The 22,474-nt window shown below is 33.1% G+C and overlaps 2 protein-coding genes across 3 annotated transcripts; both read left to right on the top strand.

Annotated features, from left to right (window-relative positions):
* The first annotated feature begins 3,079 nt into the window (after positions 1–3,079).
* On the top strand, positions 3,080–8,312 carry LOC145574201 (glucan endo-1,3-beta-glucosidase-like). Of its 2 annotated transcripts, none has more exons than XM_081631942.1 (2): positions 3,080–3,223; positions 7,124–8,312. In XM_081631942.1, exons 1-2 carry the CDS (start codon positions 3,127–3,129, stop codon positions 8,236–8,238), a joined length of 1,212 nt encoding a protein of 403 aa, XP_081488068.1. In that variant the 5' UTR covers positions 3,080–3,126; the 3' UTR covers positions 8,239–8,312. The 2 variants fall into 2 exon arrangements, with proteins under 2 accessions (XP_081488068.1, XP_081488069.1); XM_081631943.1 differs by lacking the exon at positions 3,080–3,223 and adding an exon at positions 6,729–6,851.
* Positions 8,313–9,497: 1,185 nt separating this feature from the next.
* LOC145575909 (glucan endo-1,3-beta-glucosidase-like) lies at positions 9,498–11,225 on the top strand. The gene is made up of 2 exons (XM_081633700.1): positions 9,498–9,716; positions 10,078–11,225. Exons 1-2 carry the CDS (start codon positions 9,623–9,625, stop codon positions 11,022–11,024), a joined length of 1,041 nt encoding a protein of 346 aa, XP_081489826.1. The 5' UTR covers positions 9,498–9,622; the 3' UTR covers positions 11,025–11,225.
* Positions 11,226–22,474: the final 11,249 nt, after the last annotated feature.

Below are 22,474 nucleotides of genomic sequence, written 5' to 3'. Positions count from 1 at the left end.
CACATTTATATAATTTTGAGAAATCATATCATTTACAATCGCCACTAAATTCCAAAAATCGATACGAAAAGCCTTTTCAACACTAGATATATAAATATTGTTTGACAAAGAATACATAAAATATGTCATAGCTTATTGGTGAAACATTTGCTATAAGAGTTTGAGGTTGCATGTTCGAATCTTATAAAGATCATATCCATGTTTTTTTTTTGAAGAAAATGAGTTCAACATTAATATCGATTGTAATCGCTACAATAATCACCACGATTGGATGTATTTTTCATATCGATTATTGAGGCCAACCCCAGCGATATTGAAAACCACTACTAAAGGCTAAGGCAACGGGGGATATTGTATCGAATGACCATTCGTTGGGAAAGCTTTTTGTTGCACTTACAATCGATACTAAAGGTTAAAATAATCGCTACGAAAAGGTTATTTTCTTGTAGTGTAATAATAATAACAAGATTAACAACTAACAATAACAATAACAATAACAAATTAAAATAAAGTTGAGTTAGATCTTACAATGACGCTTCAATGCTTTCCCAAATTTATAATTTCTCGAACTTATAATTTCCCGAATTTTTAATTTCCCGAATGTAAATATAACAATTTTTTTTTTTTTTTTGGTAGTAGACTAATAAAAGTAATAATAGTAAAAATGTAAAATTTATAAGAGAGTAGGAATTTTTTTTTTCTTTTCACAAAAGAGAGCAAGATTGTATGATTTGTAGGAATTTGAGAATTGAGAATTTATGAGTAAGAATATTAGAGAATAAGAGAGAAGAGATGATTTGATGAATTGTGAAATTTTTGGAGGAAAATATGAGGTATTTATAGGGAATTTGGGTGGGAAAAGGAAGGAAAAACTAGCCGTTTTAGAGCTGTTGGAAAACGGCCATAAACGGCTAGTTTTCCAACGGTACTCAAGGCACGGGTCGTGCCGTGCCGGCGGGTCGTGCCAGCGTGCCGGCCCACGTGCCGGCCACCGTGCCACCCGCCGTGCCACGTGCCGTGCCCGTGCCAAATTCCAGAAATTTGTTCACGGCACGGCCCACGGCCTACAGGTGGGCCGCCGTGTCGTGCCGGGCCCATGCCGCCCGCGTGCCGGCACGGCCCGTGCCCATGTTTAGTAAGGGAGAAACATCCGAGTCCCATTATAATGTATGTCAATATTAGAAACGTCAATTGCATACATAGTACATCAACATATGCCGCGTTGTTTCTTGCTGGCCAATAAGCTAAGTCAGTCAACTCCTCAAGACATAAGGCAAAGACAAGCTCTTTGTCCTGCGGTCATCCTGATCAGTACGTTGATTAGGGTAGGCTAGGCACCACATCAGTACAATTATTACCTCGTGAACTTGCAAGTTGGAATTATAAAAAGCAATTTATTTTTTTAATATCGGAGGTCGGACCTACATAAAGCTAGCTAGTTTTCCAACCCTAATCATCTAGCTAGTTGGAGTAAATTAGATTGATGAACATATGACCTTTTAGATTATTGAAATATACTTAATAAACATTGATCATCGTGAGTATTCACCAATACACATTAGATCATAAGAAATGTAAGTATAATATGCACATAATATACTTTATATTGTTGTAGAATATAGTTAGTATAGATTTGTAATTATGTTTACTTTTCTTTATTTTATAATGTTAGACCCTCTGTATTCCTTTTCTCGAAGTTTTTTTTATACTAAAATATCTAACAAATTTCTATCATATTCCTACAATTTTATTCGTTAACCAGGGTAACAAATAAATTAAAAATGTATCTATCAATCAACTCATCACAAATCACAATACAAATGACCACTATAAAATTTTCAACTATGTTTATTTTTCTTTATTTTATAATGTTAGACCCTCTGTATTCCTTTTCTCAAAGTTTCTTTTGTTAATATACTAAAATATCTAACAAGTTTCTATCACATTCGTACAAGTTTATTCGATAACAAGAAAAACAAATAAATTAAAAATATGTCTATCAATCAACTCATCACAAAACAAATCACAACATATATGACCACTATAGAATTTTCAATACCACTCACAACATTCTTATTAATAGGAATGTCCCTACTCCTTTTTTCTATTATATAGTCGCTTAAATAAATATTACTCCGTAGTAACTAGGTAACATAATGGATTTATCTTAATTTAACAAGAATACCTAAATATCTATTGATTAGTGCATGCATGTGATGCTACTATGAATCTATGATAGTGGGAGGAACCGTACCCACTCCTTAATTAGAGGACGACATTAATAAGTATTTTTGTTTTTTTTTTTGAAAGGGACATTAATAAGTATTTACTGGCTTTTCTAGTGAAACTTTGTCCAATAATTTAAAAAATGATCTATTTGATATTTTGATGGGCATACATCCAAATCCAAATCCAGTGAATGGTCATTTCGAAAAGATATAATTGGGCATACAACCAATGATATGAAATGATATTTTCATTATCTACCTATGAAGTTGTAATTTTATTTTCATCTTAAGCACATGCTTAGTATTACTATGGTTGTACATGGAGTATAATGGACATATATAACAAATTGCCGAATATTATACTTCCTTCTTTTTTTAAATAATCTAATTTTTGTCGTGAACTAAATCTCTTACCGATGCTCAAATGAATAATTTACAATACAATAGAAAAAAAAAATGTACATTTAATTTGGACAATGCAATAAATGAAAGGTTATTGAGGTTTTACAGTCAAATTTGACACACATGTCATTTATAAAGTTAATATCACTATTAAACTTTAAAATAGAAAAAAAGAAATTTGACACTGCTTCATTAGCTATTTCGTCAATTATCATCCAGGCCAATTACTTGATAATTTTGACAGGACTTCATTTTCATGCATTATTGAACGTACAACATTGACATCTTGGACAAATCAACAACAGTAAATTGTGTAATTTATTTGAAATTAATCAAATTTAAATTTAGGAATAAGTACTACTTGTATCTCCTACGTACTACAGTTTCTTCTACTAGTATATAAAGAGACATAAATAAGGCGTTACAAATATCAAAAATTAATACTTGAATTTAATTTGCTTTTACAATTAACTCCATCAATTTCTTTTGTTGAAAAATGTCTATGGTCACCCATAGGAAACCTCCTATGGCGGTCGCTACCTCGCTGTTGTTCATCGGAGCATTTATATTGCTTATTAGCCTATACTCCACAGGTATCTTCCCCTCTATATTTATAGTATTATAGTCACTATTTTTTTGAGAGTTTAATTACTTGAAAATAAGTAGCTAGTGATTTTCGAACTAGGTAGTTCAATATTTCGAATGCATGTTTGGGTTCAACTTTGAATTTATGAGGTATATATTAAAAATACCTCATTGTCATCAAAAATCTCTCTCGTATCAGAGTATTCATCATTATCACACGCGTATTTCCTCAGAAATTCATCGAATCCGTCTTCTTTACCTTGAGATCTTTCAAATTCTTGAAGATCAGCATCGTATGTTGTACGCTCAACCTCCATTGATTCAGAATTTCCACGAAACCCTAATTGTTTTTCTCGAATGAAAATTGTATCGAGTCTAAACCTAATTTGTTGTGTTTTTGAAAACGTCTCGTGTAAATCAAATTTTATTCGCTTTCCTATTTTTATAGTAGATGAAAATAGGTCGGTTTTTAAAGATCTACCCGCATTACACTAGGATATGATTATTTTTTTTTTTTTTTTTTAATTTATCAAAAATTACCGAGTAAGAGACTCAAGTGGAATACTAGTGACTTAGTGAGTGGCACTAGGGATGACAATGGATCCGTATTCGACCCAGATTTGTGGATCCATATCCGTTTTTATAGATATGGATCTTGTAAAATTGGACCCGACGGATCCGAATTGTATACGGATCCTATATTGAAAAACGAATCTGGATACGAGTCTGACCTAAATACCCGTATCCAGATCCTTTTACCCGTTTTTTTAAAAAAATTATTTTTAAAAATACAAGCCCATCCCACCAACTTCAACTTGTACGCTGGTTTCCTAAATTAGCATTTAGCAGGACCATATGACATGCATGAAGGAGAAAGGTAGCTTTCAACAAACATGTCTGAATAATTTACTATAATATTTATAATATCCATCTTCAAATTGCCAATCTACTTATAACAACAATTCCTCGTACTTTTATACAACTAATGAGTTACAAGTCAAACCATTGTTTTTATTGAAAACTAGACATTTTGTTAAAAAAAAAAAAAATAGGTACAATATGTAGGATCCGTTTTGGACCCGTTTTAGACCCAGATCCGTAGGATCCAACGGATATGGATATGGATCCTCCTTCTCCATACCCGACGGATTCGGATCGGATATGGATCCTGGGTACATAAACGGATCTGGATCTGGATCCATTCGGATTTGTTCCAAATTCGACATGTTGCCATCTCTCTAGATCTCAAATTCTCAACCCTTTTCCCAAAAAAAAAAAAAAAAAAAAATCCCTTTCCCTAAAAAAAAAAATTAACGTACTCAAATTTAAATTGGATTAGAAAAAATATTTACTCCTATCAAATACACACGCTGAAATAGTTAAATTTTCCATTCATACTGTCATACATAACATATACTACTTGTTGAACCAATTTGACTTTTGACGTAACAACATTTAGATCCTATTAGATAGCATCTTTTAAACCGTTAAATGTTAATGTTCTTGGAGGATAATAATAAATAATCAAATTCATTCAAGAAAATTTTAATTTAATTAGAATAATTTCACCTATTAAGGTAGTTATTAACTGAATATATCCATAATATTTGAAATGTTTGATTAATCTATGATTGAGCATCAAACGAGACTTCACATAAATTTCCCCAATAATCATGTGTTTGAGAGTGACTTTGGATTAACAATAAGGAAAATTTACTAATTGCAATCATTTAAAGTTTGTATTTTGCAAATTGCAACCTAAAAGTTCTTATAAATTGTAAATTACAGCCCTATTTAACTTTTTCATCGGTTTACATATCAAAAAATATTCGGTTAAGATTTTAGGGGCTATTTTAACCCTACATTGAGATAAATTCGAAGTTTGGTTGAGTCGTGGAAAGAAGTATTGGATTGTTGTGTACAATCTTAACTCCAAAAATATTACACCAAATCGTTGGACTTTTTTGAACAATGATGCATCATGAGATAAGCAAACTAAGAGTTTATTTTGACTAATTTGACGTCACTTGCTGTCATTTTATTAGTGCACTTTATTAAAGTTGGTACTACTCCTTCCGTTCTTTTATTTATTAAAGTTCAATTTCTTATTTTTTACGGGAATTAAGGTTTTTGTAAATTTCTTAAACCATAAACCATGTGATTGGAAGTAATAAAGTACATTAAATAATTTAACAAGTGAGAGAAAGAAAAAAGAGAATAAATAGTGTGCTCATAAATATTTGATACAAAAAATTGTAAAAATGAGGATTAAAAATATTTGGCACAAAAAATCAGTATAAATTGAGGATAATTAGGGGATTAAATTAGGAAAATGAGCTTAAAAATGTAAAAAACCACTTACTAAAAAGGGAAAGATTCTAACAATGGGACTTTTTGTGTCAAAAAAAAAAAGATTTTAATTTTGATTTGCTATAATAGGAATAGTAGATTCAAATAAAAGGACGGAGAGAGTAATAGGTATATAAGTCGATGCGTAGTTAATGACTTAATGTCACATATATAAAACAAATTTTAATTCCTTAAATCGATTTTTAAACCCTTTATTTTTTTCCTAGATTGGTAAAACTAGAAAATAATAATGTATATATGCTTTGTAACCATTGACCCATTGTATATAAAACTTTCCAACTTTAATATATTATCATAAAATAATCATTATGACCAGAATTTAAATAACTAGTTGTAGCTTAATGACAAGCAATGGAAACAAAAATGCATTAGGATAATGCAAGGACTAGATTAGTAAGGCTTAATCAACCACTATGTTCATCATTTTCTACCCACATGTGATTGTACAGAGTGTAACACAGTTTTTGAGTGGAGGAATCCTCTAAATAAGAAAAGAAAAGTAATAAGACAAGTATTTTATTTTTATTTTTTTGAAAAAGTGGTAAAATACTACTTCCGTTTTTTTAGTTGACACATATTCTTTTTAGGAAGTTTTTTTTTTAGTTGACACGTTTCCTTTTGGGGTAAGTTTTTTTACATTGTATTTACAAGCTACCCCACTTGCTTTATTATTCTCTCTCACTCTCTCTCATCTCCTTAATATATATGCCTAAATCAAACGCGTCAACTAAATAGAAACGAAGGAAATATTATTTATGTATTCTTGTTTCACAAGGGCGGCCCAAGCGGCTTTCAAGTTGCTCACTATTTTGATTTGGAGCATCATATCATACATTTTCGTCAATTAGCTAGCCTCTTGCTTGATAATTTTGTCGCAACTTCATTCTCATGCATTATTGTAAATTTCTTTGGGACCTATAGCTTTGGCATATCTATAACATTGACAAAATTCGACAGTAAAAGCATAAGTTTTTTGGAAGAGTGGATAGATAATCATTCAGATTATAATAATTAATAAATCAAAGAATAAAAACTCCAACCTACTGCTTTTGCTCTATATAAAGAAAACATACATAAGTAAGGACTTACACATGTCTAATTATGAAGTAATTATTAGTACTAATTATTTTCCTTCTTACAAAAAGACTACATCTTTTTCTTTTTTAGAATCATTTTAAGGCCATCGATAGTTCATGGTCATGGCTGTTGCTACCTCAATGTTCATTATTATTGTACCATTTTTATTGCTTGGCCTACACTCCACAGGTATCGATCTCTATATCCATTGTTTTTTCTTCGATAATCCATTATCTTAGCTTATTAGACTTCATTTCGAAGAATAAAGAACTGAAATTTATTAGATAGGGTACGGTCAATATTTTTAAATGCATGTTTGGGTTAAGTTGAGCATACTATAACAAGTTGACTTTATCAATACGAGAGACATATACATAATAATTTATAACACTATATGTTAGATTTAATAACCCACTAGTGACAAGTTTTTACTAACAATAATGATGGTTTAATATATGTAGAGGCACAAATTGGAGTATGTTATGGAACGAAAGGAGACAACCTACCAAGCGCAGAAGATGTAGTAAGCCTCTATGAAAACAACGGCATAAGCGCAATGAGACTATATGAGCCTAATGAGGCGATACTCGAAGCCCTACAAGGTACGGACATCAAACTCATGTTGGGTGTCCCTAATGAAGACATTCAGTGTATAGCGACCGATCAACCAACAGCCGACGATTGGGTCCAAACCTACGTCGTCCCCTACGCTACAACAATCAAATACATTGCTGTCGGTAACGAAATCCATCCATCTGATCCGGAAGCCACATGTGTAGAACCAGCTATGCAAAATATTCTAAGCGCGTTAAATTCAAACGACTTGGGAGGCCAAATTAAAGTTTCCACGGCAATTGATATGAGCTTAATCAAAAACTCGTATCCACCATCCCATGCCAAATTTGAAAACTTAACATATATTACACCGATATTAAACTGTCTAACAAATAATGAATCGCCTTTATTGGTAAATATTCAACCCTACATTGCTTATATAAACGATCCGAATAATATTACACTTGATTACGCGTTATTTACATCACAAGGGGCTATGGTTATTGATGATAAGGGGAAGCAATACAATAATTTATATGACGCAATGTATGATGCAGTGTACGTAGCTATAGGGAAAGTCGTTACACCACGTCAAAAGGGCAACAATTCAATCTTTGATGGCATTAAGGTAAATAAGAAACCGTTGCCACCGGCGGATTCAGAAAGTGGGTGGTCATCTGCTGGCGGTAACGATGGCTTTGCTGCCATGTTGCAAACTAAAGGTGGGGGAAAGACCGGACAACCCGGTAAGATGCTGCCGAGGGGGCCTAAGCAAGGGTTGCCGCCGCCCTCGAAGGGAGGAAATGTAGCCACACCGGAAAATGCAAAGACGTTCTACACGAATTTGATCAAACATATTAAGGAGGGCAAAGGAACACCTTTGAATCCAGGGCTAAAAATTGAGACATACTTATTTGCAATGTTTGATGAAGATCAGAAACCCGGGAATGAAACCGAGCGCCATTATGGTCTTTTTAATCCTAATGATGAACAACCTAAGTATGGCCAACTCGACTTTTAGTTTGTTTAATTTACATAACTTAATGTATTGTTATTAGTGTTATCAAATTATATAAAGTCAAATATTTACTAGTATATTTAAAGTTCTAGCTTAAATTGTGTAATCTCTCATATAAAAACTTTACAGTATGTTTGGATAAAGAACCGGGAGGGAAAAGAAGGGGAGGGAGGAGAAGAGGAGGGGAGAGAAAGGGAGGGAAGGGAAGAATGATGAGTTTTCCTTTCAAATCTCTCCATTGTTGAAGGGGTTAATTTCCTATAATTTAATCCCTTCATTTCTCTTCCCTCCAATCCCCTTCCTTCCTCATTTGTTATCCAAATGAAAGATACCCCCATCTCTCCATTTCCCTTCCCTCCATTTCCTTCAATCCAAACACACCGTTAATTTAGCTAGTCTCATCATTGCCAATCTTAAATAATGTGTTATTTAGTTGGTAATGTTTTGAGAATTGAGAGTGATACATAAAATTGGAATCTAATTTAAACTAAAACCCTTGGTGTCAGGATGATCCATATGGTTGAAAGCTCGAAACTTTACTTAATATAGTATACAATAATATTAATGGTATATAATAACATATTATAAATTGTGTATTGACAAGTATAAAATTTGAAGTTTTAAGGGTACTCCATAAAATAATCCAGAGCTGTTGCTCGATCGTGAACAATTATTTGTGCAATTATTGTGCATGCTCATCCATGGATCGGAGAAAAATAAGTATTGTACTTAAATCGTACCCAAGTGGCCAATTCAATCTAGATAGTCCACAGTTTTACATTTTATAAACTTGCTGTAAATATAAATAAAATAAAATAAAATAGTACATACAATATAAATCCCCTCAATAATAAGGCAACTCAAATCAACCAAGTTGGGCGGCGAATTTAACTAGTTGTACAACTTGGACTTGTTTAAGGTGTGTGGTGTGTCATTATGTTTTCTTAACATGATGTTAACGTATCATTGCCGTTTCAGTCATTTAGTGTTAAATTAGTTAAAAATTACACTCTTAACTCTCGACCACAAAGATAATTTCTTTTAAAAAAATAAAATTGTGAGAAAACATGTTAAATTATAAAGATTGATTAAAGAGTAAGTGCAATCAAAGATATATATATTCATAAACATGTTAAATTATTAATGTTATTAGTGGAAATTGATAACTAAGAAAATTTCATAGATTAATGAACCTTAGAGTAACTACGTAGTAAACACATTTTCACTTCGGTCTGCATGTAGTCAAAGTCTTGTGGTCTTGTTTATCTATATAAGGGGCATACAATGGAAGGACTTAAAATGTACCAAAATAGTAAGCTACAAATCTTATCAGTTTTGCTTCTTTCCAAGTGTGATATCCTTCACTTAACTTTTTTTTCTTCTATATATGGCTAACCTTGGCAACCCTTCCATGGCTATTTCAACCGTCGCCACTTGTTTGTTCATCATAGCAACCCTATTGTCATGCCAACACCTTACAGGTATTTAATTGCGCCATTTTGACTTTAATACTATTTATGTTTTATGCTCTTTAACCATCTTTTATGTGAGATATTATAGGTATATCTATCTTTAAAATCTCAACTTCTTTTATATTGACTTAATTAATTAATTGTAAGAATGCCGAATGGATCTTCTTTCTTAGGCTCCACGTTATTAACTTGCATCATTATAGTTTAAGCTTACATAATTGATGTCATGCCTAATTGTTTTATTAATATATACTTCGTACTTTATAAAAAAATTGTCACAATAATGTTCATTTAGCCTTTATTTCCCTTGTGATATTATTAAGAAGAAAAAAAATTATAAAAAAATTAATGTCGACATTGGCTTATACAGAGGCACAAATTGGAGTAGCCTATGGAAGGGACGGAGACAACTTACCATCACCACAAGATGTTGTAAAACTCTTCAAATCCAACGGCATTGGCGCAATGAGGTTATACTATCCCGACCATGCCACGCTTAATGCGTTACAAGGATCAGGCATCCGACTCACCCTAGGCGTCCCTAACGACAACATTCAGTTGGTAGGTTCTAATCCCTCAGCCGCGAACCAATGGGTGCAAACCAACATTGTTCCCTTTGCATCATCGATTAAATACATTTTGGTTGGAAATGAAATTCCCCCAAATGATCAGAAAGCCTCATCAGTCTTACCAGCTATGCAGAATGTTTTAAATGCCCTAAATGCGAACAACTTAGGTGGCCAAATTAAGGTTTCCACGTCCATTGGTACAGATCTAGTCGTAAACGCCTACCCACCATCTAGTGGTCAATTTGGTAACACCAACTACATTACACCTATAGTGAATTTCTTAAAAAGCAATGGTTCACCTTTGATGGTTAACATTTACCCTTATTTTGCTTACGTAAACAATCCACAACAAATTTCACTTGACTATGCATTATTTACCGCACCCGGGACAGTTGTTACGGACCCTAAAAATGGGAAAAATTATCAAAATTTATTCGATGCCCTAGCGGATGCTACGTATGCGGCTCTTGATAGGGTTGGTGGACTTGAAGTTTCATTGGTCACATCCGAAAGCGGGTGGTCATCACGCGGTGGGTTTGCGGCATCAGCTCCGAATGCGAAGACGTACTACACCAATTTGATGAGGCATGTGAAGAAAGGGACTCCGTTGAAACCAGGGAGGCCAATTGAGACTTTCTTGTTTTCCATGTTTGATGAGGATAAGAAACCAGGGGATGAAACTGAACGTAATTTTGGGCTTTTTAGTCCTTATCAGCAGCCCAAGTATGGCCCATTGAACTTTAATTGATAATACTCTCTATAACTTATGGACTGGACAAGCCTCGTTGTGTATGTTAGATTTGGCCCAAGTGTGGTTGTGGACCTGCTATTGACTAAGTCAATGGTAAGCCTAATTTCTTGTTTATCACTTACACTTTGTAAGTTTGTAATACCACCTCTTTTTCGTGTTGCTGTTAAAATTTTACAAGTACTTTTTAATGTTTGTCAATGTAAAACGCCGAATATCAATATAATCATACGAGTATTGTGTTTTTGTAAAAATTAAAAATAAGTTTATTATTCGGAGATACAAATTAAAGCAAATCTAATAAGATTTACATAACTATATTTTTTCCTAACGTATTAATTACTGAATCGATGGTCAAAGAGAAATTTACAATGCTTTCTCCATTATTATTATTTACTTGTATTTTATAATGTAAGATATTAAAGTGTGCCTACTGCCTTGTCGTGCATATGCACGAATGTTAATAATTTAGAGAGCTAAACATTGAGTAACTTTTAAATGTTTGTAAATAAATGACTTTGAAAAATACGATATGGGCCTATTGTGATTTACTGAATTGAGATGAATAGAACTGAACTGAACTGATTGAAGTTGAACTGAACTGAATATTTTATTAGAGAAGGAAATTAGGAACTGAACTGAAGTAAACCAAACTAAACTGAACTGAAATTAAGCTAGAGAGAACAGGCCCTACAAATTTGTTTTACAAAGATGACTAGGTTGTTGCACATTTTTTATGTTCTTTTATTAAGACTAGTTGTTGGTGTGCGCGCAATGCGCGCGCCCCTCCAACGTCATGATATGGATATTGGTGCGTGTTTTCGTGTTGTTATCTTGAGAATCATTAAGATGTATGATAAATTGCATAATAGTATACTATATTGTATGCCTTAATTATGTAGGTATATATATAAGGTAGATTAGTGATTTATATTTGGGTTTTTGTATCAAGGCAAGTTTTTAGTAACTTAAAGCATATGTGATGTAAAAATAAAAAATAATAAAAAAAAGATCACATTGATTTATAAGCAATCTTGTAGCAAATGAATCAAAGTGTACCCGTCAAAAATAAAATGAATCAAAGTGTGAGATGAACGCGAAAAATAAAACAGTGTTACATATATGAATACCATTATAGGTGCAAAGGTAAATACTAACATTAGTAAACATGTATAATATTGATTTCATTTTTCAGTTCCATTCATGTAACTATCATGAGATATGACCATAATCATAGGATTACATTATATTACACAATATTGAAGTTCGGCAAAAGCTTAATGAATAACTAACTCATAGTTTGGCCTAAACAGTACATATAAGAGGATGGATGCAAGGCTAGTTATAAGATAATAGGACTTTCACTCTTAAGAAATATGATACCAATTTTTCCAACTTATGTTCCTGCATCTGCAAGTACTTGAAGTTCAGTAAAATCTTAATGAACAACTTGAAGGAATTATGTCTTCGATAAGTGCAATTACTAGATATATCAAGGATCACTATTATGGAGATAATAAGTTCATTCTATAGGGTCGTCAATATCTGGTGCTAGATATGATAATTGATCTTTGGGTTAGTTAAATAGTCCAAAGCCTTATAGAATGGATCCTATATTGGTCACACACAAGGGTATTGGGTTAAGCAAGATAGAGGCCCATTTATGGGCCTCATGAGCAATCAATTAGTCATAAGCATGAGTGGGCTAAGTATAGTTAGAGTGGGAATAGGAAGTGGGCTTGGATTTGGACTTGGGTTATTATTTAGAGATGTGATCTATAAATAATAACCTTGCCTAGGGTTGAATAGATAAGTCACAATTGACAATACAGTGAATTGTGAATCAAGCAACCACCATCCAAAGGCCCTCATCCTCCCTCTCTCACATACACGCCTCTCTCCTCACCTCTCACCCACGGCCGGCCACCCCTAGTGGTCACGTGGTGTTGCGCGGTGGTTCTTGCCTAGTTGATCGTTCGTCCATCTCCGTAGAAGGTCGATAGAAGTGTTCTCTCGCGACTAACTAGCATTAGTGGAGGTCTTAACTTGTGCCCGTGGACCAATTAGAGGAATCACGCTTGGGGTTCTTTATCTCCCTTTGTTCTTGCTCGATCGCACGTGGAATCACGCTTCAAAGGTACGATTATTTGTGCTTTATGTGTTATGCATTAGATCCTTGGATTAGGTACTGTATGAATATGATTCATGTTATTTCCGCTGCGTAGTACCTATAAACTCCTACAGTGGTATCAGTTAGCCTATTGCATTTACGCATATTGCCAATAATTCTTTGATAATCCACAATTTTAATTCAATTAGGAGGGAGAATATTTAATTATGGTTCGATTATTATATTTAATATGATTAAACTTTTGGAATCGATTAAATGAGATTTAATTATGCTCAAATAGCCATGAAGAGATCCGAATTTTGCCCTAGTTTATTCGAATTTATTCGAAAACCCTAACCCTAGATTCAAAAATTTCGAAACCCTAAACCCTAAAATTTTGATTTTGTGTTTTGGTTTTGAATAATTTTGATAGTCTCATGCTTCATGATTTTAATCTATTTGATTTCATGATAAATTATGAATTTTTCATGATCAAATTATTTAATTTAAGAGTTAAATTGAATTGGGGATTAAAATTCATGAAGAACCCTAGTTTTAAAATTAGATTGTGAATTTAATTTTAATTGGATGAATTATCATAAAAGTTATGTTTTAATTTATCATGGACCACATGATTTTTATTTAACAAAAGTTGTTGATTAAAATTGAAATTAATAAATAAATAAATAAATATAAAAGGGTTTTAGCAGCGGCAACCGCGGCTGGGTGGCGCAGCCACGGCGGCTGCCGCTGCAGGTGGTCCGGAGGGAGGGGTGGGATGGGGCAGCAAGTCGGGTCAGCGAAGTGCAGCAACAACAGCACCGTGCAGCAGTTGCGCGGCGCTGCTGCTACTGCTGTGTGCCGCTGGCAGCAGCGTACACCCTGCGGTGTACGGCCACCGTGGCTGGCTTCGGCTGGCCACACCACGGTGGCTGGCGCACGTTTTTTCAAAAAAAAAAAAAAAAAAAATTTATTTCAAGATAATTATGAATTATTTTGGGATAAAATCAGTTTTATTTTGGATAAGTTAAAATATTTTGAAAATATGATCTTTTATTTTAAAAGATAAAGTTGGTTTTATTTGGATAAAATCTTTTATTTTAGGATAAAATCAAATATTCAAAAGTTGTTATATTTGATATTATCCATATTTAAGTTGTTAAATTGGCAATTATCCTAAATTAAAGTGGTTAATTATGGATAAGATTTGTTAGGATATTCTGAGCATATTCCAAAAGGATAATAATTGATTTAAATAATGTGATTATCCCATAATTAATTTTGGATATAATTGATTTAAAATATGATTGACAAGTAATTAGGATAGAATTCCTAAATTATTTAGGATAATCATGGAATATAAATATGATTTATATTCCATAATTTCAAATAAGATTTGATTCTATCTCATACCTAAATTAAAATATATGATATTTTATAATTGGTCATGATTAATATATGATATTATCTAATTACAGTAATTAATTAAAATATGAGATATTTATAGCCATGTTTCCTTTATTATAGACATTCGATGTTGTAGTTTAGGAAAGCATGATGAGTGATTTATTATATGGCACTTTATAATATATGATATTATTTATTGCTATATATAGACTAGTATGGCCCATAGATTCTAAAATACGATTTGCGCATCGTGATGTATTTTTGTAATCTAAATACGGTCTGCGTACCGTTGAGTATTTTTGTAATTTATTTTATTTTATTTAAGTAGTAGATAGAATAGAATAAAATTACAGGTTGCAGTTGATCCAAAAACCAATGAAGTAAAGGCCCAATGGAGCAAGATGGATGAAATCCATGAAGGTTCAAGTGGGAGCATTTTACTTTATTAGTTTTCTTAGGATTAAGGGGCCATACTATGTCATGTTTTATTGCATTAGTAGATTATGCATGTTTAGGTTTATTTATGTTGCTTGATGATGCGCTAGAGTTCACTATAAAATCACAACATAATAAATCTAGATCCCAGTAATATTGAGGCAGCTTTTCCAATTAAAAACCCGACGAAAACCTTTGACATTTATGATGGGTCATGCCAAAGCTGGGCATCATATTTTTCATTGGGGAAGTGGGGGTAGGACAAATTCTACACTTTTAATTGGTTATACTCAACAAGGTTACCTAAAGATAAAGTTTAGAACCTTGAAGCTAAGGGTAATAATTAAACATGTGATGGTTAATTATTCAACCAAGAATTACAAAGAGTTGTAATCAGTAAAGAGTTTACTCACCTTGAAAATGTAATGGTTGATGGCAGGGCCAAAGTCCGGTTAATTATTGCACGAATAAAGGATCTTGGAATCATTTAATTCAATAGGGATCAATTTAAAATTGAATGAAATGCTTTAAAGTTACCAATTTAATTCGCTTATGGTACTTTAAATTTTATAAACATAATTGAATTTTGCGTTTACTTATTAGTAACATGTCGTTCTAATTTTATTATTATATATAATCTCCTCGATTGAAAATAAAGTTGAGAAACGTTCTCAAAAGAGTTTAAAAGATAATCCATAAACCTATATTCCAATTTTGCTAAGATTGTTCTAAAAGGCAAGTTTTAGAAATTCATGTCACATGTCTAAGGTTGGTTTTATTCAAAATGTTTGAGTAAAATACCAACACATCTTCATTTTGAAAAATGTTTCAAGAGACATAATGAGATGAGAGGTACAATCCCTCAAAAGACAAGTGTACAAATCCAATAAAATCTCTTATCTTCAATATGATTGAATATAAGAAAGTGATTGGAAATCTCTGTGATCAAAAGTTGATCAAATGACAATATTCTTCATCTACTTTATATAGAGTTTAATACTTGATTAAACTCAAATATAAACAATGACAGAATAGACTTAGCAAAATCATGAAAAGTGCTTAAAGAAGCATCATTTTGAAGCTAAGTGGCTCAAACGGGAAAGGTTTAGGAATATATGAGGATCGCATTTAAAAGTTATAGGACAAGAAATGCAAACAAGTTGCTACTTCTCAAACCTAGAACTACTTATATGCTAAAAGTTGTTATGAACAACAAATGTTTCAAATTAAATGGACCAATTCCAATTGATTAGAAACTACCTCATATAGTTGGAAGGTAAAAGAATGGAAATGTTCCAATTTAAGAAGTATACTATAGAAATTGATTTAGCGTATTGCTACTTCTTGGACATATGATGTCTTGTTTAGATCACTCATTGCACAATGTGATTGAACTAAAGGAAGAAGTTATTGCTAAAGGAGAAATAAATCTACAAGTTTAGAAACAAATGTTGCTACTTCACAAGTAGAATCTACAAGTATGGAAGCAAAAGTTGCAACTTTACAAGTAGAACCAGTATTTCACCACTAATAATTGGCTAGAGTTAAATAAATGTTATTCATTCTTGCCATTATCAAAACACCATTCAATGTTAGTAATGACTAAGCATCGAAGATTCAAAAACATGGAATAAATGTTATTCTATGCTTCATTGAGTCACAATGTGTTTTGAATTGCTAAATAGGTTCAAAATTCTATGTGATAGAAATAATTAAACAATTTCTATATATATATAAATTGTCTCTAAAATATCAATTAATTCGAATGAAAATGAAAGTTGCATGCGGAAGATCCAAAGGGATGGACTTTCAATATCATTGGATTATGAATCTATTGATATATGTAATTATCATTCTAATTTGAAATTTTGACTAAGTCACCATTTAGAGAAATGATGATGCGAACTCGAGGTCGAATACATATCGATGTAAGAAAACCAAAGGTTCAAGGCTAGAGACGGACAGTGAAACTTCATTTGTGATATGATCACTTGTGCTTAGTTGAAGCATAAAAGTGAAAATTTTGAAAGGTCAAAATGTTCAGTATGAAGTTCAGTATCAACCTGACAAAATAATGATTACACTACAATATGATTGTAATTGTGAAAATTTAAAGTCAAGACATGTACTTGGCAACACATTCGAAATATTGCGATATGATTGTAATAATGAGAATTTAAGCCAAGACATTGATAAACATCCAAGAGTTGTGAAAACGTTTTACAACAAATTCCAAAAGCAAACCTTGTGAAGTGTTTATGGAGGAAGCTATCAATCTATATGAGATATATTTTGATAATGGATGTAAATTACCTATCTTCCAACCATTGTTCAAGGGATATACTTTTAAGAAAAGCTACAAAACTAAACAAACTACATACGTCAAATCAAATGTAGCAAAGGCTTCATATATGATATGGATAAGAAAAGTTCTTATTAAGTCTTTCTACAAAGCAAGGAATAAAACATGTATTAAACCGTTTGATGCACGTTCGATTCCTACATAGAGCACGGGGTACTACTATACAACCATACTTAGCACAAAATGTTTGTTGCTCAAGTAGGTGCCCTTATGGAAATTGTTCCAAAAGGTCAAGTGGGAGTAGTGTAAATCTCAAAAGAGTTTGAGAAAAGCAACAAACAAACGTGGCTCAAACCATGATTGGTTCACCCTATGCTAAATATGCCTCCTCAAAAGGCAAGTGGGAGTATAAGAATCTTGAAAAGTTTGAGAACCTTGAAAGAGTTCAAGAAAAGTGATTTCGAAAATCTTGAAGAAATTTGAGAAATAATCGAATAAAAGCAACAATATGAGCATGATTCACCTCATGTCACGAACGACAACGCGTGGTCTCATTAAGTGTAATGGGATTAATAACCATGTGTTGAAGGTAGTACATTCTAAGTACAAATCCTCTATTGTCGTTTCTCATTGAAAACTAAACAAAGTTGTTGTATGAGTTTCAATTGTTGCATTCAAACCCACAATGATGACTAGCATATGTAAAACTTAGCCAAAGAAATATGATTTCATATTGACTAAGAGTTCTAAAATATTTATTTTGGAACATTATGATTGTGCAAGTAATAAAGATGATTTGACAAGTTATAACTCCAAGTGGTTTAAAACCATGAAATTTGAAATAGATTCTAAATCTGTAAGCAAGTGTATGACACTTGAATAATTTGCCTAAGTTGGGTGAAACCCATTGTAAGCAAAACAGACAAGAAAGAAAAATGTTTTCTAACTAAAGCAAAGACTTGTTAATGGATTCAACAAATTCATAGTATGACTATGATTACGATGAAACCTTTACATTAGTCATGTTGCAAAGATCTATTAAAGATACTTTAGTGATTTCTACCTTATAAGATTTGGTAGATGGGTTTCAAAACACTTTCTTGAAATTGTTCATGAAAGAAGATTTGTATATGATACAATCAAAAGTTTGGAGATCCAATAATCCTAGGGATGCCTAAAAGATCCATAATGGATTGTAGTTAGCATCAGGGAGTTAATGTTCTTAATTTTGCGAGTTAATCAAATCGTTTGATGTTCTTGTAAAATGAAGAAAAGGTCTTGTGTGTACAAGATGTTTAGTGGGAGCTATGAAGTCTTCTTGGTCTAGTACAAAGAACGATTATTTATTGCTTGAATAGTCAAGTAATGGTTAATGCATTTTGTATGAAAATCTTGAAGAAGTAGATGAGTACATTTGGGATTCAAGATCTATATAGATAGGTCTCGAAGGATGTTTGAGTTTTGATTAAGAAACTTATATTGATAAGATTCTTATAAGGTTCAACATTATATTGAAAAGAGTTTCAATCCCATGTGACATGGCACGTTGATTAACGATTCAATACCTTGAGAAAGGTTGATGAAATTTAGATTTTGAGTGATGATACTTATGCAATTTGCAAAGGATGCATCATGCATGCCATGGACTATACTCGTCTATTTGATTCACGTGTTTTAAAGAACAAGTGAAGATAGATTTCAATCGAAATCCAATGTGATGTTGGAATACAAATTAGAAATTCCAAAGTTCCTTGCGAAAGGGCGAAGGAAAATTATTAGTGTATGGAGATGAAAATGATTATAAGATTTAGAAATTGCAAAGTTCATGTTTATGAGAATGTCTCATGAACTCTACTTACAAAACCCCTTCCATGACCAAGGTATGAAAGTCATGCTAAGGTTCTTGGATTGAAGCAAGTTATGTAATTTTAGTTGTGTATGTTTTGAGAAAGTATATTACAAAAGTAAATACATTAGCTTGCAGAATTATGTTTATCAATTGAAACAAAGTTTCAATCTTATTTAATCGTGGTTTCAAGATTAAATAAAATGTCCAAAAATAATTATGGATTGATGGGCTCATCAGGTTATCTATTCGATAGAGACCTGGTGTATGAAACCCCACAGGTGAACAAAATCCACATATTATTTAAGTTCCTAGTTCGAAATCATTAAAGTGGACATAAATGATTTAAATGAATGGACTAGCATGTAAGATTGATTGGATAGCTCGGTTTCATGGGCTATAGGAGCATAGTGATGAAGCTCGGTCAATCACATGGATATGCATGAATGATGCAGGATCGAACTATAGACCAACTTTGAAATTCAAGTATAGAATTTCCGGATATATTAGTGGATTCCTTTGACATGAGTGGAACACTGATTCTATTCAATGATTGTTTTGACTGTGGTACATTCAAACGTCTTGCCGTAAATGGGGATTATAAAGGATGTTTCCCGGTCACTTCATGAATTGAGTGGGAGCTTTGGTTGCCACAAGATTGGATAGAGTCTACCTATTAAATTAGGAATGTGTCATGTTTTGGCCTCTTGAAGAAGGAGAATTCAGAAAATGCATGGCCGTGCTCAAATGTGTTACATGGTAACCATTTGTTTTGTAATTCTAACTCAGATTTCAAGAAATGATTTGTAGATTAATATAGATTACATAAGATGCAATCATATTATCAAATCGACACAAAATGACTTAAGGAATTTGAATATTGCGCACTTGTCTCAGACAAGTGGGAGATTGAAGGAATTATGTCTTCGATAAGTGCAATTACTAGATATATCAAGGATCACTATTATGGAGATAATAAGTTCATTCTATAGGGTCGTCAATATCTGGTGCTAGATATGATAATTGATCTTTGGGTTAGTTAAATAGTCCAAAGCCTTATAGAATGGATCCTATATTGGTCACACACAAGGGTATTGGGTTAAGCAAGATAGAGGCCCATTTATGGGCCTCATGAGCAATCAATTAGTCATAAGCATGAGTGGGCTAAGTATAGTTAGAGTGGGAATAGGAAGTGGGCTTGGATTTGGACTTGGGTTATTATTTAGAGATGTGATCTATAAATAATAACCTTGCCTAGGGTTGAATAGATAAGTCACAATTGACAATACAGTGAATTGTGAATCAAGCAACCACCATCCAAAGGCCCTCATCCTCCCTCTCTCACATACACGCCTCTCTCCTCACCTCTCACCCACGGCCGGCCACCCCTAGTGGTCACGTGGTGTTGCGCGGTGGTTCTTGCCTAGTTGATCGTTCGTCCATCTCCGTAGAAGGTCGATAGAAGTGTTCTCTCGCGACTAACTAGCATTAGTGGAGGTCTTAACTTGTGCCCGTGGACCAATTAGAGGAATCACGCTTGGGGTTCTTTATCTCCCTTTGTTCTTGCTCGATCGCACGTGGAATCACGCTTCAAAGGTACGATTATTTGTGCTTTATGTGTTATGCATTAGATCCTTGGATTAGGTACTGTATGAATATGATTCATGTTATTTCCGCTGCGTAGTACCTATAAACTCCTACACAACTAACTCAGAATTTGACCTAAACAGTACATATAAGACAATTTAGGATGGATGTAAGGCTAGTTATAAGATAATAGGACATTCACTCTTAAGAAATATGATACCATTTTTTCCAACTTATGTTCCTGCATCTGCAATTACTTGTAGAAATTCATTTGTTATTTCGCTGTAAACATCGCCATTGTCGAAATATAGTGTTTCAACATGAGCGTCTCACATCATGTGGCACTGGCGCACTGCCATAGCAAAGCTGAATTTGTGTATGCTTATTGACATAAAAGAAGACTTTCTTAGCACTCTTTTTCGGCTCGCCTTCTCTCTCACGAGAGTCACGACCCTTCTTTTTCCCGGCTCCTTCTCTTTCACATATACACTCTCTCTCGATCTCTCTCATTCCCGGAACTTTTTCTCTCCCTTCCTCCCTTCCTATATCTCATCCTCTCCCTCTCCCTTTTTCTTCCCCTCACTTTCTCTCCCCCCTCTCCCTCTCCTCTTTTGTCCCTCCATCCTCCATCTCTTTTTAAAGCTAGCTATTACTACGATTGTACAAACAAAATAAAACAAAACAAACAACACTTACTGATAAACCTAGCACGATTTTACAAGAATGATTTAAATATTTTTTTTTGGCTCCTTATAACTCCTTTGGTACGTTTTTTTTCTTCTCAAAATTAGAGTTGAATATATTCGAAAATATTTGTAAGATATTTCACCCCTATTATTGACTCTAAGGTCATCCTTACTCGAAATATATACTAAAACAACTTCTTTGTTTAGGTTTATTTATTACCAACCCATTTTGAATATCATGGTGATAGACTATAGACAAACAATAGTGAAAATTTAACACTTGCTCCATCTTCTCCTTTTGTCTTTCTTCATTTTTACACTCTTAATCTTGCAACTTATAATGATCATTAACTTATTACTTTTTAACACTTGCTCTCATTATCACCCCTTCTCACTTTCTCTCCTCTCCCTTTCTATCTTTCTCTAAATTTTTACAATTGACTTTTATGATTTTACAAATGTTAGAATCTTTTTTCAAAAATGCTCATTATATTTTCCTTGATAACGTTATAGAAATGGTCTTCTAAAATGTTCATCTATTTCGATCTCCTTTGTTGAAGCCTCTCAACCTTTTTTTTCATTCTCATACTCCTAATTTCTATCCTTCCCTTACTTCGTAGCCTTTTTCACTATTAGACATTCAAAATGGTCTTTTGAAGGGCTTCGCACCTCTTCCTTCCTCTATTGCCGCGAGATCTCTCTCTATCTCTTTCTCTCTCCAATGACGACCCCTCTCTGTATCTTTGTAATTCTCCGTACGCCCTCTATCCTAAAGTAGTGAATTACATATTTGCCCTTCCCTCTATTTCATGACCTAACTATTCTTGATTTCCCTCATCATCATTCATTTTGTTTGTTTCCATGGCTCCCTTCCCTTCTACCTCTTTCCCAATTTTATTTTCCCTCGTTATTTTTCATTTTCAAGCATCTCCTCCTTCTCAAGCAAATTATTTTTTCAATCCTCGTTTAGTTGGTTGATTAAATGTGTTTTTCTAAGAGTATTAATGTGTGCTTGTGAACATGGAATGCATGATTATGTGTTTTCTTCTTCTACAACTACTCATTTGTCTTCTACAA

The sequence above is a fragment of the Chenopodium album genome, chromosome 13 (genome assembly GCF_948465745.1).
Source record: "Chenopodium album chromosome 13, dcCheAlbu1.1, whole genome shotgun sequence".
NCBI classification, from domain to species: domain Eukaryota; kingdom Viridiplantae; phylum Streptophyta; class Magnoliopsida; order Caryophyllales; family Amaranthaceae; genus Chenopodium; species Chenopodium album.
Note: the sequence above shows the minus strand (reverse complement) of the source record. Positions and strands in the feature narration are given on the sequence as shown.